This window comes from Leucopleurus acutus, assembly GCF_964270905.1.
Source record: "Leucopleurus acutus genome assembly, chromosome: 11".
In the NCBI taxonomy this organism is placed as follows: domain Eukaryota; kingdom Metazoa; phylum Chordata; class Mammalia; order Artiodactyla; family Delphinidae; genus Leucopleurus; species Leucopleurus acutus.
The window spans coordinates 23820144-23838004 of record NC_139152.1 but is presented as its reverse complement, the minus strand read 5'-3'; the positions used below and the strand labels follow the sequence as shown (position 1 = coordinate 23838004).

At 35.6% G+C, this 17861-nt stretch overlaps 1 protein-coding gene across 5 annotated transcripts in view; it reads right to left on the bottom strand.

Annotated features, from left to right (window-relative positions):
• CCDC91 (coiled-coil domain containing 91) overlaps window positions 1-17861 on the bottom strand; it is a 401591-nt gene that overhangs the window by 302582 nt on the left and 81148 nt on the right. For all 5 annotated transcript variants that reach the window (XM_082851111.1, XM_082851110.1, XM_082851107.1 and 2 more), the window contains exons 2-3: window positions 5888-5930; window positions 3763-3841 (exon numbers count right to left, since the gene is read on the bottom strand). In XM_082851111.1, the coding sequence (XP_082707237.1) occupies window positions 3763-3841; window positions 5888-5917 (109 nt within the window). In that variant the 5' untranslated portion in view covers window positions 5918-5930. The remainder of the gene's footprint in view (window positions 1-3762; window positions 3842-5887; window positions 5931-17861) is intronic.

Here is a 17861-nt window from a genome sequence, read left to right as displayed (position 1 = left end):
GCTAAGTGCCAAGCAAATGGTGCAGAAAAAAAATGATACAGTAGCTCAAAAGGAGGAGCAATTATGAGATATGGAACAAACAGTGAAAACACTATGTTTTTTCTTAAAGGAAAAAATAAGACTCAATTAAGCAGACAGGAGTTGAGGGAAGGTGTGACAACCAGAAGCAATGGCAAGCAGATAGGAACAGACATCATCTAGAAACAATGTAGATCACAGTTTGGCTCACAGGGTTCAAACAATAGCCATGGAGACAAGCTAGAGGGTAAGGCTATGAAATAGGGAGGAAAATGACTGAGGTAATTCTTCTCATTGAGTAGTTTTCACTGAAATGAAATAATAATCATCACACTTTTATTGAGAGTAAAGGCAAGAGGAAAAAAGGAGATTCATAATTTCGTATTCATTCATCACTTACATTCTCCAACTCCTTTGATAAAGGAAGTGTAGAGACACATATCATAAGTTAGATGTCACACCTCTGATGAGGGAGGGGCCTAGAGATAATAATTTGTGTAAAGAACCAACCTGAGTGTTTCACTTATTCTGACTGGCAATTTTTTTAATTTCATTATCAGCATTGAATATAATCTGGTATTTTAAAAGTTCCCACTACATAAATGATGCTAATATTACAGAAAAATGCACGTCCCAAGGTATCTCAATTCATTAACAGTATTGAAGGCTGAAAACAGACATTCTGAGAGACAAATTATCCCAGTTGCTATTATGAAATCATCCTCCAACTAACCACCAGCCCTAAAGCAGGATAATCACTAGGCACACTAAGCCACTACACTCCGTACTTAACACAATCTTGTATCCTAACCCCAAGAATGAACATTTCTATTCTCCCCAAAGCACTTTAAAAATTTAAACCAAATGTTTCTGAATAATCTTCTTGGATTTTATGCTGTGGTAAAATTTGGCTAATAGTCATCTCTTAAAAATATTTTTCATATAGATTACAGACAGCTAGAGTATAGGTAGCAAAACAGACAAAAGGAGAATACTAGTCTTCTTAAACTGGAAAGAATCTGCTTTAGATCTCTTAAAGAGTTCCTATCTTTTCTGGATTTAGTGCGGAAATGATTAAATTGTTACGCTAATCAGCTTGTGCACATCACTCTTATCTAAACAATTTCAAAATACCTGAATCAGAGACAGAATCCAGCAGCCAGAGGAAGACAAACTATATTCAACAAAGGAGAAAGATTGCTTTCGTTGAGCAATCACCTAACATGGCACTAACTTCAGCTCTTGGCCAGATTTGTTTTCCTTCACTTCTGCAACTCACTGAGGAAATCCAAAAAGAGTACTTTCTTCAGGTCTGATTTTTTCAGTGAGGGAGAGACAATGTGTATGTGTGTGTGTGTGTGTGTGTGTGTGTGTGTGTGTGTGTGTACACACTAGAGGGGTTATTCTTTAATTCTAGTTCATTAGGCTTTGAGGACTTGACGTACAAATATACAGATATATAGAGATGTGACATATAATAATAAGTTGCTCACAATATACAATACTTTAATACATTGCCACAATAACTATAGGAAAACAAACACTCCTCCTGCTTTCATGCAAAGTAAAGAAGTCCAATCTGGCTTCAACTTCTACTCTGCTGAAACCATTTCCTTCAATGACATTTAGGACTGTCTGTGGGTTTTTCTCAGTCTCAAATCTCACTGACCTCCCTACAGCCTTTGACATCAGCGACCATGCCTTCTTTGAAATGTTCTACTCCTTATGTCTGTGTTGCACTAGCCCCTACTCTCCTTATCTCTCGAGTCTCTGGTCTCTTTTTCTTCCTCCTGTTCTCTAACTATGGACATCCAAATTCCTCTACTTAAGGCTATTCTCTCTACATGTTGTTTCCCCCAGTGATCTCCTACAACTTCAACTGTCATATCAATGGAAAAACTCCCAAACGGAGAACTCCAGCCCACCTTTCTCTGAACTCTAGGTACTTTAAATAGTCATGTCTAAGACAAATTCATTAAGGCCTCATACTGCCCCAAACCAACTCCTTTAAATTCTCTGTTTCTGTTCATGGTAATACCATCCTTCCAGAACCGAGGCTCGTAACCTTAAAAATCAATTTTGATTCCTCCTTCACCCTCACAGCCAGTCAGTCAGATAGTCCTGTTGATGCTTTTTTCAAAAAACAAAGTTACTGAAAATAAACATGAAAGTATTTCATTTTTATTTCATGATAGAACATGAAAGTATAAATTTCACTCCTAAACACAGTAATCTGTATCAAACTCCAAAACTTTTTATAAACTGTCATTTCATCATCTGTATGACAGGAATAATGTAGTTGCCCTACCTACAATAAACAAAATATAATAGCACACTGAAAATCCTAAACCATCACATAAATATCACTATCTCAAGTCTTCCTATCCACTCCCATTGTCACCCTAGTCATTTATTCAGATACTTATTCACTCATTCATGTATTCATTCGTTTTTCTTTATTCTTTCTACAAAATTTACTGAGGGCCAACTACAAGCCAGGCACTATGTTCAGCATTTAAGACATAACAATCGGAAAAACAGACATGGTACCTTACAAAACTTAGTCTAACATGAAAGCCAGAAAATAGGTGCACATAGATGTGAGAAGGCTCTCTGGGAAGGTTTCCCAGAAAAAGAAACATTAAAGTAAGAAACGACACATAAGACAAACACGAGTTTATATGATAAGGGAGTGGAAGAGAGTGGCAGTGGGAAGCAAGGTGAGCAATTCTTGGCAAAGGAAACAACACATACAAAGCCTTCAAACAAGAATGAGCATCCTAATGGTGCCATCTTCTTTCCCACATCTACACCTTTATTCCAAGCATTTTTCTCCCTTCAGAATCTTTCCCCATTCCAATCTCTGCCTATTGAAATTATACGCATCCTTCAAAGCCCAGATCAATGATATATACGCAGCTTCAAGGACAGTACTTGACTCACACCAGGCATGAAGTAACATTTGCTAAACGAATGGATGACAAAATCATCATTCTTCCCAAATCACAAATCTGCTTCATATTACAAATATGTATGTGCCTGCCCTTGAAGTAAAGGACATGTCCCCACAGTGTCTCATGCATAATAAGTGTTGGAAAAATATTTGTAGAATGAATAACTCTAATAATCTAAGATGAGGCAGAGCTGTTGAAGAATGGTATTTTCATCTTCGACTCCTGACTTCACAATGATTGAGCAGAACAAAAAGAAAATGCAAAGGATTATTTAGACAGAATTATATTAATACTGAACATTAGGTCTTCCATAAAATACCTCGCAATAATGGAATTTATTTTTGTATTTAATTTCCTGGATGGCTTAATTCTTAATACTTTTGAATGATTTTCCTGTAGAAAAACTTCTAAATTTAAATACTGTTGGGGATGACAAATCATTTTTATAATATTTTTAGAATATTAAGGAGTCTTTAATTAATGAAATGGACACTCTAAAAAAATTAGTTGGCACCTCACCTTACTAAAACAAAGACAAATTTGGAAATGTCAATTGTACTTTAATTTTATTTACTGTTCATGATATCTTTTTTGGAATCATGCCTCAAGCCACCATTGCAGAATTTTTTACTCAATCCATAATTTGTTATGGAAAAAACTATGTTAAATTTGGGGCATTCCATTTTTCAGATCAAAGAACGCAAAGTGAAAAGGTAGGAAAGGGGCTTTCAAAAGAAAGCTAAAAATGCTGAATAAGAAAAAAATATTCCTAGTTACTCTATAGTAGTACCTGTAGGAAAAGCAGCCCAAGGAATGGCAGGAGATGTAGTTTGGGTTTCACCATTTCCACCATCAAAAATCTCTGCAGCCTACAAAACAAATGCAAAATTATTTTAGAAAATCTGAAAAGTATAAATGCTATTTACGCAATCAAGCCTCCCAATTCTGCAAATGTAATTCTCTGTAATACCCCACACATTTTCAAATTTCCTCTGAATACTCAATTGCTTTTCAGTCTTCACTGCTACCACCCCCCACTACTAGAGACTACCCCCAGTGTTTGTGCTCTATATCTTTGAGTAAAACTCTTCCTTCCTTTCTCAAATACACCTCCTGCCAATGAAATTTAATTTCATATATCCTTAATCACATTTTCATTTGTGAACTTTATATCTAAGTATTCTAAACTAACTACCACAGCGTTTACCTATGTAAATAAGAAAAATACACCATTTTTCTTCAAAAGTCTAGAGACTAAATCTTTTTCATTAATTATCACAAGACCAAAAAGAGATCAACCTAAAGAAACAGGATTCATCCATATCCTTGAATAAGCTACCAGCTGAACTTACTAGCATTCAACATTTAGAGAATTCCTAAAGCTGACATTTAAATTAAAGCCTCCTATTAAACAGTTTTAAAACTATGAGGCAGTCAATTACTGAATGTTGAGTTTGTGGGTAACAGTGCAGAGTTCTCTCTCTCTTAAGTGTTCAGGTCACAGCAAAATTATCATTGAAAAAAAGAGCCAGAATTTCAACTTGGATTCTGCATTGAGTTGTCAGCCAAGGAGAAGTCAATTGGGACAATCTGCCACAGGAGCTAAGTGACGTAGAATACAGTAGCTACTCTCCACAAACTATGACAAATTAACATGGTTTATATACCCAAGGATAGAGACCTTCCATATTTCTATAACAGTATACAGAAAGAAAGAACCCTAACAACCGTAATTAAATTGGAATGGCTGGTTAACTTTGTACCTATATAATATTAAAAGGAACAGATCCGTTGAATACACGTTGAAGTATAACTGTTACTCTAAGGAACATTATCTACTCTTTTTTCTCTGATATAATAAATCAAGTAACATAATAAGATTCAGTAACATAAATAAGATTCAGTCACCCAACAAATCCCAAAATACTAAAGCAAATACAGGAAATATACAAATGTGCTAAACAAAAAACAGTGTTAGATGAAGTGAAGAAAACAGGTAAGTTCATATTCTAAATATCTCCATACTAACAGCTATTAAAGATCAACAGAAGAGAAAATGATCCTAACCTAAACTCACACTATTCTTTCATGACATTCAGAGCACTGGATATATACTTAATATCTTATTACTCCTATTAACGTCATTAATTACAGTCCCTATCTGTAACAATCTCCTTTTCACCAAGTTCCAAACTAGGTAAAGGTCTTTCTTAAAGAAAAAGAAAAAGGCAAAAATCACAGAGCTCACTTGATGGTAGTTCCAGGACTTGAGCTCAGGCATCCTGACTCCTAATCCAGAGATTTTCCTGCAAGACTATACTGGCTCCATAAAAATAACTGGGTTACAAAATATTTCAATAAAACGAACACACACTGAAAAGGATTAAGGAAAAGACTGCTTCTTCAGCTAACAATTTCCTTACAAAGCATCCAACTAAAACCTAAGAGAATAATCCAACAGTGCAAACAATTAGCTCTATAAACCACCAAAAGACCGTGTACTTAATATACTAAATCAACTCATTACAGGTGTAAGCATGAAAATGTGTGACAGATCTTCAATATTCATCCCTCCTCTCACAAGTATTTCCTAAAAGACATGTATCCCAGCAAAATCATCTGCAATTTCTCAAACCTCTTCTTTACTGCTTCCACTAGTAGTACTTAACTACCTCAATTTAAACCATTCCTATGGTCATGCCCAAGTGTTCAATAACAATAAATCAGTTTTAACTTTCAGAGGGAATATATTTTAATTTTTCTTGATTTCATTTTTTTATTCCAGAATTATATTCAAAACGATCAAGAAAGGATCATGAACACCAATGATAAATAATACATTTAGTATACTGTATTATAATCCCACAAAGTTAAAACAATTACATAAGCAAAATAAGGTGAATAACAGCACATACCTCAAAACCACCAAAATCATCATCATCCATTCTTTAAGTGCACCTGAAAAACAGAAGACATTGAAACAAGCCCACACACAGAGTCATTTATGTCAAAACACTTCTCTCACTTAAAGGTATATATACATTTTGATTTTTTTATTTATAAATTAAAACTATTTCATTTGGGTTAAAAAATATATTTTAACTATATGCATATGTATTTTTAACACAAAAAGACTGAGGTTTTTTGGCAAAATTAGCCATGCTGGCAAAATTAACAATTTCTGTGACTTTTTCAGCAACCATGTATTTTGCCATTTTATGTTGAGACGCCAGGAGTGGAAAAATATTCTTTTACATTTTAATTTGCTTTTCCCAAATTGGCACTAGGGCTCAATTCAATAATGCTTCCTGCTTTTTGCATCTATTCCTCAGTTGTCTGGCAACATCAGCACAAACTCCAGTTAAGAACAGGACTGTGGTGAATTTTTGGAAATCTGTCCCACACCACAAAGGTTCTTCCCTCGGTTTCATGGCCGAGGTTGATTTAGATTTTCAAAATTGATCAGCATTTTTGAGCTGTGGCCACAACTTCTGGAGCATTTTGATATGTGTATTTTTAGCTGAAACTGCTTTGCACTTTTGGAAAAATGTGGAGCAAGTTACTAGGCTGATCAAGATAAATCAAGTCATGTATTCATGGAGACCAGGGAAAGAGAAAAACACAAGCGAATATCCAGAATACCTCTCTTCTTTACCCTTAAAGTATGTAAGAGAGACAAGCAGTGGGATAATACATGCTTTATTTTGTCCTAATGCACATCATAAAAATAAAAGAATAAAACCATGAGTGCATGGGCTTTGGAAAAAAAAAAGAAAAAAGAAAGAAAGAAAGAATAAGAAGGAGACGCTTTTATCTAACAAACAGTGAAAGAACTAAAAAACCTGGAAAGGTAAAATGAGTAATAGGTGATATATAGTAAAACAAAAAATAAATTCACAATAAATTGTGAAGTGATACTCTGTTCAATAACTGGTTTCCTTTTCTTTCAAAAGTGAATATATTCAAATATTAATTATAGTTTTCTTGACCCAGTAATACTAAACGGACTTGATTACAGAAAAACAATCTTCTCCTACTTCTAAAAAAAAAAAAAGAACAGCTAAGCAAATTAAATCATATGCTAAGCTCTAATTCTAAAGGTATTTTCTAAGGCATTTTGCTTTGAGTTATAAAGCAGTAGTTATCTACAGCCATGCTTTGCCTTGTCACTAAAATTAATACTAATGCCTTCAAAAATAAAACTCAAAGATAGTCAAAGAAAAATAAACAGTAAAAAACAATCTCAAGGATTGCTTTGTTTTAATAGGCACAGAAAATTTATTTTCACAGAAACTCAGTAGGTAATGACACTATAAGGAATATGTAGACAGAAACACATTATAAAAAGGGACTACATTAAATTAATCAGAATATGACACCAGTATTGTCACCATTACCCACAATTTAACAATCTGTTGAAAAATTTTTAAAAGATGTACTTCTCCAAAAATCAAAGCTAAGCAACTCATCCACATACACTTAAAAAATATAAACCAGACTTTCAGAAACTTTTGATGGTGGTTAGTATGAAATGGAATTCACATTAATTCTGTGTTGCAAGCGAATAGAAATCTGTATGTGATTACATTTTTCATGAAGGCATTATGAAAGAAGAGTGATATGGATACTGAGAATTAACCGAGTCAAACTATAAACACCAAGTTTGTGTTTTCCACATGTGTCCCACGAATCTCAGGAGACAATTAAAAGATATTTTTAGCATCTACAAACACTGTACCCAAATAACATGGTTTCAAAATATTGGAATTTTTAGAGTAATGCTTCTATGTGTTTTCGTAAGTCATATCCCAATAAGTTATTTGTAAGGTGCCAGAAAATTTGAAAACAAAAACAAATACCCATGCCTAACAATCATTTCAGCTTGTTTGCCTGTGGTAATGAACCAAATACCATCAGTTTCCTAAGTACTGATTTAGCTCTACAAAAGAACATATTAGTGACCACGGATGCTTTCCATACCCCAGCAACTATTACACATTAAAATGCAGATTAGTCTTCCTGTACTTTATTTTCAAAGAAATATTAATATATTTTAAAAGACAAATGTGTAATGAGTTTCTTAAAATACAGTACTAGAGAAATAAACATTATTATTTTAAAGCAATAACCTTTCTCTGAATAATTTAGTTTCAAATTCTGAAATAGTTTCTGTTTCCTTCTGAACATTTTAAAGAGCAGGAGGAAGCAAAATTAACAACACTGATTTGTAAAAATCAATTTTACAAAAACTAAAAATTAGTTTTTAAAAGGAAATATTACAAATGTGGGCTTCTTTATGGATTTAGCTAGTCCAATACATTGAGAACACTGTTTTGCCTACCGTGCATTTGTAAACCTTTTAGAAGATTTCTAGCATTTAACGTTAGCCCATTAAACTGCAAATATAACATAGCAATGCCAAATATATCTGTCATCTAAGTTATAGAATCATGAGCCTGGTCAAAAAATTGACAGTTCATGCAGTTCATTCTTTTGTGTCATGGCAGGGGGCAAGATGTATACTTTGTTATGTTGAAAGATTTCATAATATCTAGGTTTAACAATTCTCAGGCTTCTTTACATCTGAATTTAATCTCTTCTGTTGCACTATTATATTAATTCCCTCCTTAACTATCCTCAGTATTCAATATATTGCTGATATTTCACAAGAAAAACATATACACAACACTTAATGTAACATTTTTATTAAGCAACTCTATAGAAGAGATCACTCAAGGTCCTCAAAGAGTTACGTCCTGGTGTGGAAGGGAGGGCAGTGTGCAAGAAAAGCATGCAAATATAACATGAAATATAAAAGGGTCTTAACGAAAGAAGAAAAAAAATCCAAGGGGGGAGAAAAAGATTTTCAGAAGGTGAAATGTCTAGTTGGAGCACCATGAAATGCTTCAGGTAAAAGGAGACATCTGAGATTTATTTCAAGAGACTTAGAGAATTTTAAATGGCACATTAAGAACACCCATCTTATTCAAGTCTTTTCCCAAAATCTTTTCCTAAAAGATAGCAAGCAAAGATTTGACTGTTTGCTTTCACATAAACACAGGGTCAAAGAGTAGGGAAAATGAAAAAAACTGCAAAAAAAAAAAAAAAAAAAAAAACTGAAAGCAAATACAAGGAAGATGAACCTTACACTACCAGTGGGGAAAATGAGAATCAATCACGTTTACATCACAGAAACCACAAAAGGCTCAAGAATGGTCAACACCGAAAGTTGGGTAAAGATGAGACTCAAAATAAGAGTCACAGTCCGATATATTCCACCATCCCCTCCCAGAATCTGCACAACTGGGCAACTTACAATGCCTCATCACAGAAGAAAACTGAAGGTTTATTCCTTGGACAGGGTAAAACCAAGAAATCTCTGGATTGGAAGACCAGAGACAGGTGACTAAGTCAAAGTTGTATTAAATTTTCAGACGCATTCCTCAGTCTTCTTTCACCACTCGGCAACCAAACTGCCACTTGCCAGGCTTCAACCTCTGAACAGCAAATTAGAAGATTCTTCTCTGGTGAATCTAATCAACCCATGAAAAAGAACCTCATCAGAAGTTCCACAAAGAAACAGTTCACTCAGGTAACACTACTTTGACAAACGCTACCCACACACACAGAATTTCCAATTTGCTCCTTATTTCAATAAGAGACAAAGTATAATGGTTAAAAGAAGGGACTATGGAGTCAGGCTGCCTGGATTCAAATCCTAGCTCTGCCACTTACCTACTGTGTTACATTGTGCAAGTTATTTAACATTTTATGACTCAGTTTCCTCATCTGTCAGATAGGAATAATAACAATGTGGTAACCAATTCCTAAAGTCATTATGAGGGTTAAATAAGTTAAAATAGATGAAGCACTTAGAACAATGTCTGATACACTTTAATCATTATGTAAGTGTATGCTACTTTATTATCAGTATCTAACTCTTAACATATGAGCAGACTGCCAAGGACAATCAAAGATATGAAGAAAGTATCTAATATGAAAAATAGAGACCAAAAAATGGAATAAACAAAGACTACATAGGAGGGAAATTTTTCTAAAAAATAAAAACTATAACTAATACCTTCAGAGAGTTGAGAACAGAAGACAGAGCATTCATGAAATAAGAACAAGAAGCTTTAATTTTTTTTTGGGGGGGAGGGTGTAAAACAAGACCAAGGTCTTGAAAATAAAAATGATTATAGAAATGAAAAACTTCAGGTTGGGTAATAGAGCTGAGAAAATCTCCTTTAAAAAGAAGAGTATAAAAGAAAAAGAAATGGAAAATCAGAGTAAATATATAAGAAAATTACAAGATCCAGTCTAGAATATGTAATATTTAATTATTAGGAACTCTAGAAAGACAGAACAGAGAAAACAAAAGATAAGAAATCATCAACAAAATAATAATAAAAGAAATTTTCTAAAACTAAAGTATACAATTTGCAGATTTAATGGTTCCTCATGTATCTAAGAAAATAGAAGTAAAAACCCACACTAAGTCACAGTAGAGAAAAAGAGAAGATCCTACAAGCTTCTAAAGAGATAAAATAGGTTTTATACAAAGGATAAAGAATATATGTAATGGCATTAGACTTAAGAGCATCACTGGAAGGCAAAAAACAATGAAGAAATGCTTCTAAAATTGTGAGGGAAATTCTATAGCACAGAACTTTATAATCAGCCAAACCAACAAATAATCAAGTTGAGGGAGGCATAAGGCATATTCACACCAGCAAAGTCTCAAAAAAAAAAAAAAAAAATTCCCAAGCACTCTATGGAGTAAACCAAGGGAATAAGACATGAGAAAGACATAGGATTAGGAAAAAGGAAATCCAACTAAAGTGAAAGGCAAAGGGAATTCTCCCAGAAAAATGAAGTGAGTTCCCAAGACATCTATGTAACAAGAAGAGAGAGCAACCAGTCTAAATTGGAGCAGAGCGGAAAGCTCCTGGGAGATGTATTCAAGGAAATGAAATTAATAGACTGTCTCTGTTTTACCGTCATAAGAAATATTAAAAAACTGGGGGAAAATTTAGGCTTGAATTAGTAATTAGAAAATTAACCAAAAGAAAACAGTGAGAAAATAATGTGTTGGACAGGAAAAGTAAACATTATATACTATATTTTTCAGCTGTGAATAGTACTGACATGGTCATAATAATGTAAACAATGAATAACTAACTGCGCCAAAATTATAACCATATTGGGAAGGTAAGAGAAAGAAGATGAAGGATGTGGTATGAGGCAGCAGGGCTGTTAAAAGACAGTTAAAGCCTCATCTTCCATAATGGAAAGACAATGGATATGAAATTTAAAAATCGAGAAGTAGCAATAATAAACATGTTATTTTGTGATTCACTGGTAAACACTAAAAGAATCAGCTATATATGCTGAACATCTTGCTTCTAGAAAGCAAGAAATGGAGAGGCTGGAAAAGAATAGAGGGCATTAGGAGATGGCTGTGGGTCATAACAAGCCTTTTACAACTTTAAACTGTGGTCACGCATAACTGAATTTTTTTAATGATAGCATAAAACATCATGGCACAATGAATCAACTACCCATTCTTTCCATCAAAATACTACTCTGAAAAAGAAAACTCAAGGTAAGTTTTTTTTTTCAGAACAAACTATAAAAGAAGGCTTAAATGTTTTAAATTAGCATTTAATCAGTGAATAAATGAAAATGTATCATGTTAGTCTCCTTTGTAACATGTTCCCATATTATAAGTATTTATACAAAACGTAAAAGTGTACCTTAGACACCAAAGTTGCTCAAAACAAAATGCAAAAAACACCAAACAGACAATTTAGGTAACTGACTTCAGAAAATACAATCTCCAAAGATTATCCAGATTATTCAATCAGCCCGAAGTGCCTTACTAGTTAACACTGTCCATTCAGCATTTAATTCAATCTCTATCCCATCTGGAAAACTACTGGCTAACCAACATCCGCATAATCACAATATTTTTCCATTTGAGACTATTTCATGCCATGTTTCCTAGAAGCAAGACAGGTGATTTTTTTTTCAGACAGTCCGAAGCAAATATAAATTGGTAAGAGGAAACATAACAAAGGAAATACATATAAACACAGACAGACACACACATACCCTTAGTTAAGGTTAAAAATGAACAGCCATTAAGATTGAACTAAAAGGAAAAGTCTAATCATATAAAATCAGAATTTCAAGCTTATCTGTTCAAGGAAATTATTTGTTTACCTGAATTTCCCTAGCTCTTCCAAGGTAATGTAAGGACCATTTCTTAACCTTTCTTTTTACTCCCTACGACCTTGAACTATGTAGCTCCTAGCACATATTAGGAGCTCAAAAAATATTTTTGAATCAATGCTTTTGGAATAAATGACTCAATAAAAGCAAATGAGTTACTAATAGTTCCTCCGTAACTTCCCTTTTCCTCTTATTTCTCCAAGAAAAATACATTGGAGTTTGAGCACTAAAACAGCTCTACCTTTATTAAGGCATGAGCCTGAGAGTCTATATCTTAAAAGAAATTATAGTGCCACACTCCACTCTCTTATCCAATTATTATCGTGCCTAATGATAATTTTGAAACTTCCTATATGAAGCCGAATTGCAGAATTATTACCATACTATAAATAATACTGCCAATGGCAAAATATAATCACAAGTTAAAAAAAAATAACTGAGATGTATATTCACTACCTGAAAAATATTCTACTCATAAATGATGAGATAGGAAAACACCCCAACCAGAACTAATTCTAATAACTAAACATTTTCCTTTATGTAATTTTCATCTGTGCTATCAATTAAGTCTTTGTGTTTGCCAACCTTCATTCAGGAAATTTACATGTCCCAGCAGATGAGAAAAAAAGCACTTAGATTGTCCAATTGCTTAATCTGCTTTCCAACCTGGTTAATTCTTCTACCTCCTCCAACTCTTTAACAGCAATCTTTCCCTCAGCTGGCAGTCTTCTGACCATATCTCACTCTCAATCTTAACGCTCTACCCAAATTTTCCAGAATTAACCACCTCATTGGGGCCAGTCATATATACCCAACCAAATAATAAATATTTTCATATGGTTATCCTGCTGTCAATTCAAAATTCTCACTCTGTGAATTACACTCCTTCTATCTGGCAAAATCTCAACCCTCAATGAATCTTAAGGGGTACATACATCACCACTTCTCACATTTTAAAAGAGGACAAAGGCCTTCTCTGGATAGAAGGAAACAAGACTAAAGAAATACTATAGTCCCTTTCTCTACCTTCTTTACTTCTCTCTAAGAAAAAAAGAAGAATGATGAGAGCAGGACATCCATATGTTCTCTACAGGTGAGGTTAATGTAGAGAGGTCAGCATGCATGCACAGTACAAGTTCTTTGGGTTCCTCACTGGGAACTTTGTGCCCATAAACAATATAATCTTCCTCTGGTCCTGCTCCCATAAGAGAAGCTCACCAGAGAAAAACTTCATTTTCTTAGCATGGAGACATGTTTTTTAGCTTACGGGTAAGCTTAATTCAGGAGAGAACTTGTAGGAGACCTCATTTCAGCCTCAGTCCGTGCCACATTTACATTAAACTTTTAAGACTAGAGCCACTTTTCTGATTCCTATGACTCTTGGTTCTATGTCTCAATAGCTTCAGAATCTGGAGTGGTTACAAGGCAAGAGATAACAGCTCCCACAAAGAACCACCAACAATATCCAACTGCCTGTCTTCTGCTGAGAAGTATCAAAGGATTCACTATAAAATGCAGGTTTCCCATCTTCAACTGGGTCCACAGTGCAGCCTACCACACCCACTTTTTCTCTAATTGAGCCTCTTTCCCGCATTCTGCGAAGCTATTTCAAAGATTTTCCGCTCTCCTCAAACTTCCAACCTGTCTATTCCTTTCACTAATCAAAGCACATGACCAAGCCTCCTGCTAAACAGAGAAAACAAAAGGCATTTCAAGGGAAGGCCCTTAACTTTTTTCTACCAAAACTTTAGTTACCAGCAGTTATACCCAACTATTCCACTTCCTTCTGCTCACAAGAAAAAAGGAATCCCTCCACCTACTTAGGGCTAATTCCTCATCTGTGCTCTGAGACCTGGCTCTCTCAACTATTCCCTCTCTTTATTAAATATTCAACTTTCCCCTTCTATTTGGCTCCTTCCTATTAACACTGAAACATGTTCCGTGTCCTACATCTTTAAAAATGAAACAAAACAAAAACAAAAGCAAAACCATCCTCAACTACATTCTTCTCCAACCACAGCCCTCTCCTTTTCACAACTCAACATCATAGATGCTCTATTCTTACAGCCCATGCCTGCAACCAATTACCTCCTTTTCACTAAATGCAAAAAGACACTTTCAATTCCTTGTCTTATTTGAACACTAACAGCATTTGACCAGGCTTTCCTTCTCAAAACACTCTCAATCCGTGGTTTGCAAAACAACCATACTTCTTCCCTCTTTCTTCCTATTTCTCTGACTGCTTCTTCCCAATCCCCCTTACAGGTTCGTCTTCTACCTACCCTTTAAATGTTAGTGTTCTAAGTGCTCCAGTCTAGCCCCTCTTTTTGTCTCATTTCAAATAAACTCTCTAGATTACCTCATTCATTCCTTCAGATTCATTTACAAACAAGTTACGGAATCTCTAGTTCAGATCCATCTCCTGAGCTTCAGATCCATAAACCCAACAGACAATTGACTAGTTTCTCTTTCATCTAACAGGTACTTCAAATTCAATACAATCAAAACTGAACTCAAGATCTCTTCCATCAACCTCAAATTAACTCTTCCTCTAGGATTCCTTCACCCAGTGATTGGTACTGCCATCTACAACACAGTTGACCAAGACAAAAACCTGGAGTCATCCTTGCATCCTCCTTCTCTCACTCCACACACCCAATCAGTCACCAAATCCTATGTCCTAAATACTTCTAGAATGCATGTACTCAATCACCAATACTTTCATCCTAGTTAAGGCACCTTTATCTTTCATCTGCTTTATAGTATCAGCCTTCAAAATAGTTCTCTGCTTCCAGTTTGCTCCTTTCTATTCCATCCTCCACTCCACTGCCCAAGTGATTCTTCTAAAGACTCATCTATTTAAAATTTTTCAAGGGCTCCTTATCATTTTTTGGATGCAGTCAAAATTCTTAACACGAACTAACGAATCTGTGTAACCTAGCTGTTCCTACCATCCTCATCTGTAGCATATCCATCTACTGCAATCATTATTATTACTGTATTATGAGATACCCTAAATATATTATTCTATGGCTAAAATAAACTTCCTTTCTTCTTCACAAAAGACTTTCTATTCTAAATCTGTTATTTTCGGTCAATAGTATTATCATTCTCTAATCTATCCAGAATGCAGAAACTACATGTTACCTTTTACACTTTACACTAGAGCCAGGTATGTCATTCAGTCCTGTATTAGTGTCCTCACTCCTCTTTCCTTTCTCCTCTGGTGACCATCCCTGTGATTCAAATATCTATCACTATTTCTGGAAAATTATCAGAACTTACTTTCAGTCACTTTGCTCTTCAATCCGTTCATCACACTGGGTAACTCTTTCTAAAACAATTAAGTTTTAAACTAAAACTATCATCATATCAATCTCAACTCCAAATCTTTCAAAACAAGAATGACAAATCCATGCCTCTATGGGACACAAACTTTGGAGCCTCACCATGTAAGCAAAGCAAACATGAACACAAAGTTGTGAATTGCATTGGCACTAATGATTAGAAGTAAAAATGTATCCTGTAAAAAAGCCTACAACTACATCACAATATTAAGGCAATATTATGAGGGTACTCTACACACAAGCAATAGAGAAAAGTGTTAGTTAACAACACAGTAAAATCAGTGTTGACAACTTTATAAAGTGCAGATCACAAATGTAATTTTCTCTAATGAAGTGTTTCATATCTTTCATAGTGTTATATGCGCGTCTATTTTTATTTTATTTATAGTGAAGCCTCATTTAGCTGGACAGATATATGTCTGATAATCTCATCTAAATGGAATATGGTTGTTCTGATACAATAAGCATAACACTCAGGTAGATAACAGTGAAATTATAAACTCAGTGTCTCAGTGTTCAAATACTTTAACCACAGACAGCTTTACACTCTTGTTTAAGAATTTGTTGGGCTTCCCTGGTGGCGCAGTGGTTGAGAGTCCGCCTGCCGATGCAGGGGGCGTGGGTTCGTGCCCCGGTCCGCGAAGATCCCACATGCCGCAGAGCCGCTGGGCCCGTGAGCCATGGCCGCTGAGCCTGCGCGTCCGGAGCCTGTGCTCCGCAACGGGAGAGGCCACAACAGTGAGAGGCCAGCGTACCACAAAAAAAAAAAAGAAAAAAAGAATTTGAGAATTTTACTCTTCTACTAGACATAATTAGAGACCCCCAAGTGCCTCTCTGACCTCAACTATAACTCCCCCGACTCACTTTTTTCTAGCTACATGTATCCTCCCTATCAATCATACTCCTGCCTCAAGGCGTCTGGTTTTTTTTTAATTGTTTATTCTGTTTTTTTTTAAATAAAATTAAGATATTAAAACCCACCACCAAGCATAAAACTGAAGATCCTAACAAGAAATTACACATAACCCCTCCTTGGACCTCTCTGGACTCACAATCCTAAATTTATTTTTCATCATTCCTTTGCTTTCAAGTTAATGAAGTTCCATTTTATCTACACTTAAAAAAAGCAGATTATTTATATTTTAACTATTCTTTTTTTTTTTTTTTTTTTTTTTTGTGGTACGCGGGCCTCTCACCGCTGCGGCCTCTCCCGCTTTGGAGCACAGGCTCCGGACGCGCAGGCCCAGCGGCCACGGCTCACGGGCCCAGCCGCTCCGCAGCACGTGGGATCCTCCCGGACCAGGGCACGAACCCGCACCCCCTGCATCGGCAGGCGGACTCCCAACCACTGCGCCACCAGGGAAGCCCTTAACTATTCTTTTTTTTGCTTTTGCTTTTTTTTTTGCGGTACGTGGGCCTCTCACTGTCGTGGCCTCTCCCGTTGCGGAGCACAGGCTCCGGACGCGCAGGCTCAGCGGCCACGGCTCACGGGCCCAGCCGCTCCGCTGCACGTGGGATCTTCCAGGTTCAGGGCACGAACCCGCACCCCCTGCATCAGCAGGCGGACTCTCAACCACTGCGCCACCAGGGAAGCCCTTAACTATTCTTAAAGAGTATCCCATGACATAAATTTAGGGGACTTAACTTTTTCACATTATATTATGTTGCTAATATTATTTTAGCTGCCATTCATTCTTTTGACTACTATAATATACCTCAGTTTATTCAGTCACTTTCCTGTCAATAGACAGTTGGGTGGCTTATAATATTTTGTTACTGAAAACAGAACTGCTATGAACATTCTCCAACACGTCTACTTTTGTATATACACAGAATTTCTGTTGGGTGTATGTCTATTAGTAAAATCACTGGGTTTTAAGGTTTGTCTATGTTTAGCTCCACAAGATAATGAAAAACATTTTCCAACTGATTGCCTGAGTTCCCAGCCAGCAACTGGAATCAAACCACCAGATATATGAAGATACTTCCAGATGATTTCCAGGCTCTAGCTATCAAGCCACTTCCAGTGTTTAAGTCATCCCACTGAGGTGTTAGAAAGGGTGGAGCAGTAACAAACCTTCCTATTCTGCAGTGTCCCAGTTCCTGACCCTCAGAATCCGTAAGTATAATCAAATAGTTGTTTTATGCCCTTAAGTTTGGGATGATTTGTTATGTAGCAATAAAAACAATAGATTGGGTTATAACATCCATGCCTATACCATTCCTGTTTTTAAAGGGAATGTTTTTAATATTTCTCCATTTAAAAAGATGTTTGCTGATGACTGTTGGTTTTTTTTTTAATAGTTCC